Source organism: Egretta garzetta, unplaced genomic scaffold, assembly GCF_000687185.1.
Source record: "Egretta garzetta isolate BGI_Z169 unplaced genomic scaffold, ASM68718v1 scaffold27, whole genome shotgun sequence".
In the NCBI taxonomy this organism is placed as follows: domain Eukaryota; kingdom Metazoa; phylum Chordata; class Aves; order Pelecaniformes; family Ardeidae; genus Egretta; species Egretta garzetta.
The window spans coordinates 2,363,291-2,364,793 of record NW_009260400.1 but is presented as its reverse complement, the minus strand read 5'-3'; the positions used below and the strand labels follow the sequence as shown (position 1 = coordinate 2,364,793).

General features: G+C 65.5%; 1 protein-coding gene across 1 annotated transcript in view; it reads right to left on the bottom strand.

Annotated features, from left to right (window-relative positions):
* Window positions 1-1,503, bottom strand: part of LOC104130305 (C-type lectin domain family 18 member A) — a 4,476-nt gene that overhangs the window by 2,567 nt on the left and 406 nt on the right. The window contains exon 2 of the mRNA XM_035898807.1: window positions 1,018-1,109. Within this exon, the coding sequence (XP_035754700.1) occupies window positions 1,018-1,109 (92 nt within the window). The remainder of the gene's footprint in view (window positions 1-1,017; window positions 1,110-1,503) is intronic.

The window sequence follows — 1,503 nt, the reverse complement described above, 5'->3', positions numbered from 1 at the left end:
GGCCGGCGGTGGAGCGGGGCCCTCCAGGCAGCTGGCTGCCCGCGCCCCCGCCAGACGCCCCAGCTCCTCGCTCCACTCCTGCGGGGGTACATGAGTCACCAAGGGTCCCCAGGGATGCTGGGGGACAGCGGGGAACCGCTCGGGAGGGAGGTTGGGGACCACCAAAGGGCTCAGTCCAGGGGGATGATCTGGGGACATCAGAGGGCCGACAAGGGGGAAGCTGCAAAGGACCCCAGGGGACCTGCCCTGCCCTTGGTGTGCGTAGGTGTGGGGTGATGGCGGGACCTGGAGGGCCATCATGAGATGTTGGGGACCACCAAAGGGCTCAGTCCAGGGGGATGATCTGGGGACATCAGAGGGCCGACATGGGGGAAGCTGCAAAAGACCCCAGGGGACCTGCCCTGCCCTTGGTGTGCGTAGGTGTGGGGTGATTGCGGGACCTGGAGGGCCATCATGAGATGTGGGGGACCCCCCACCAGCCCTGCCCTTGGTGTGTGCAGGTGTGTGATAACTGGGGGACCTGAAGGGCCATCATGAGATGTGCGGGACCCCCCACCAGCCTTGTCCTTGGTGCGTGCAGGTGTGGGAACATTGAGGGGCAACACAGGACATGGGGGGACACCCCAGGGGACCTGCCCTGTCCTTGGTGTGTGTAGGTGCAGGATGACTGTGGGACCCTGAGGGCCATTGTGGGATGTGGGGGACCCCACAGAGGACCAGCCTTGTCCTGGTGCATACAGGTGTGGGGTGATCAGGAGACCCCAAGGGCCACCATAGGATGTGGGGAACCCCATGGGTGTCCCCAAGGGGCCAGCCCTGCCCTTGGTGTGCTCTGGGTCTGGCAGTGCCGGTGGTGCATCTTTCCCCGGGGGGGCCCCACGTTGGCCAGCAATTCTGCTTCGTTAGCTCATTAGCAAACTACTGTGTTTCACCCGTGGGCTGCCCCCCACCCTGGGCATGGGGTGGGAGGTGGATGGGACTTCCAAGGCGGGAGGGGACCTGGGGCGGGGGGCTCACCAGCTTCTGCATGTTGGCAGCGGGGGGCTGCACTTTGCTCCTCAGCTTGTTGTGCAGCGAGAGCACCAGGAAGGTCTCCTTCATGCTGAGAGCTGGGGGGGCACAGCAGGGGCTGGGGCCAAAGGGGCTGTGGGGTGCGGATGCCTTCCCTGTATCGTCTCACATGGGTGGGCTGAGACTGCCAGGAATGTACCCGTTCCATTCCACCCACCCTCCTCTGTCCTGCCAGCACCCCAGCACCCAGACCCCACCGGGCTTGACCCATCGCTAGCTCCCCCCCCAGCCCCAGGACGCCTCCCCATCCCATCACCAGCTCCATCCCATCACCAGACCAATGCCCCACCTCCCAGCCCTATCCCATTTACCCCTCAGTCCCCATCACCCACCAAGACCCCTGTTGCCATCCCAGGGAGGCCATCACTCACTCAGCCCCCTACACACCTGGCCTGGCCCCAGGGGATGGTGCTCAGGGTGCACGCCCCCCCC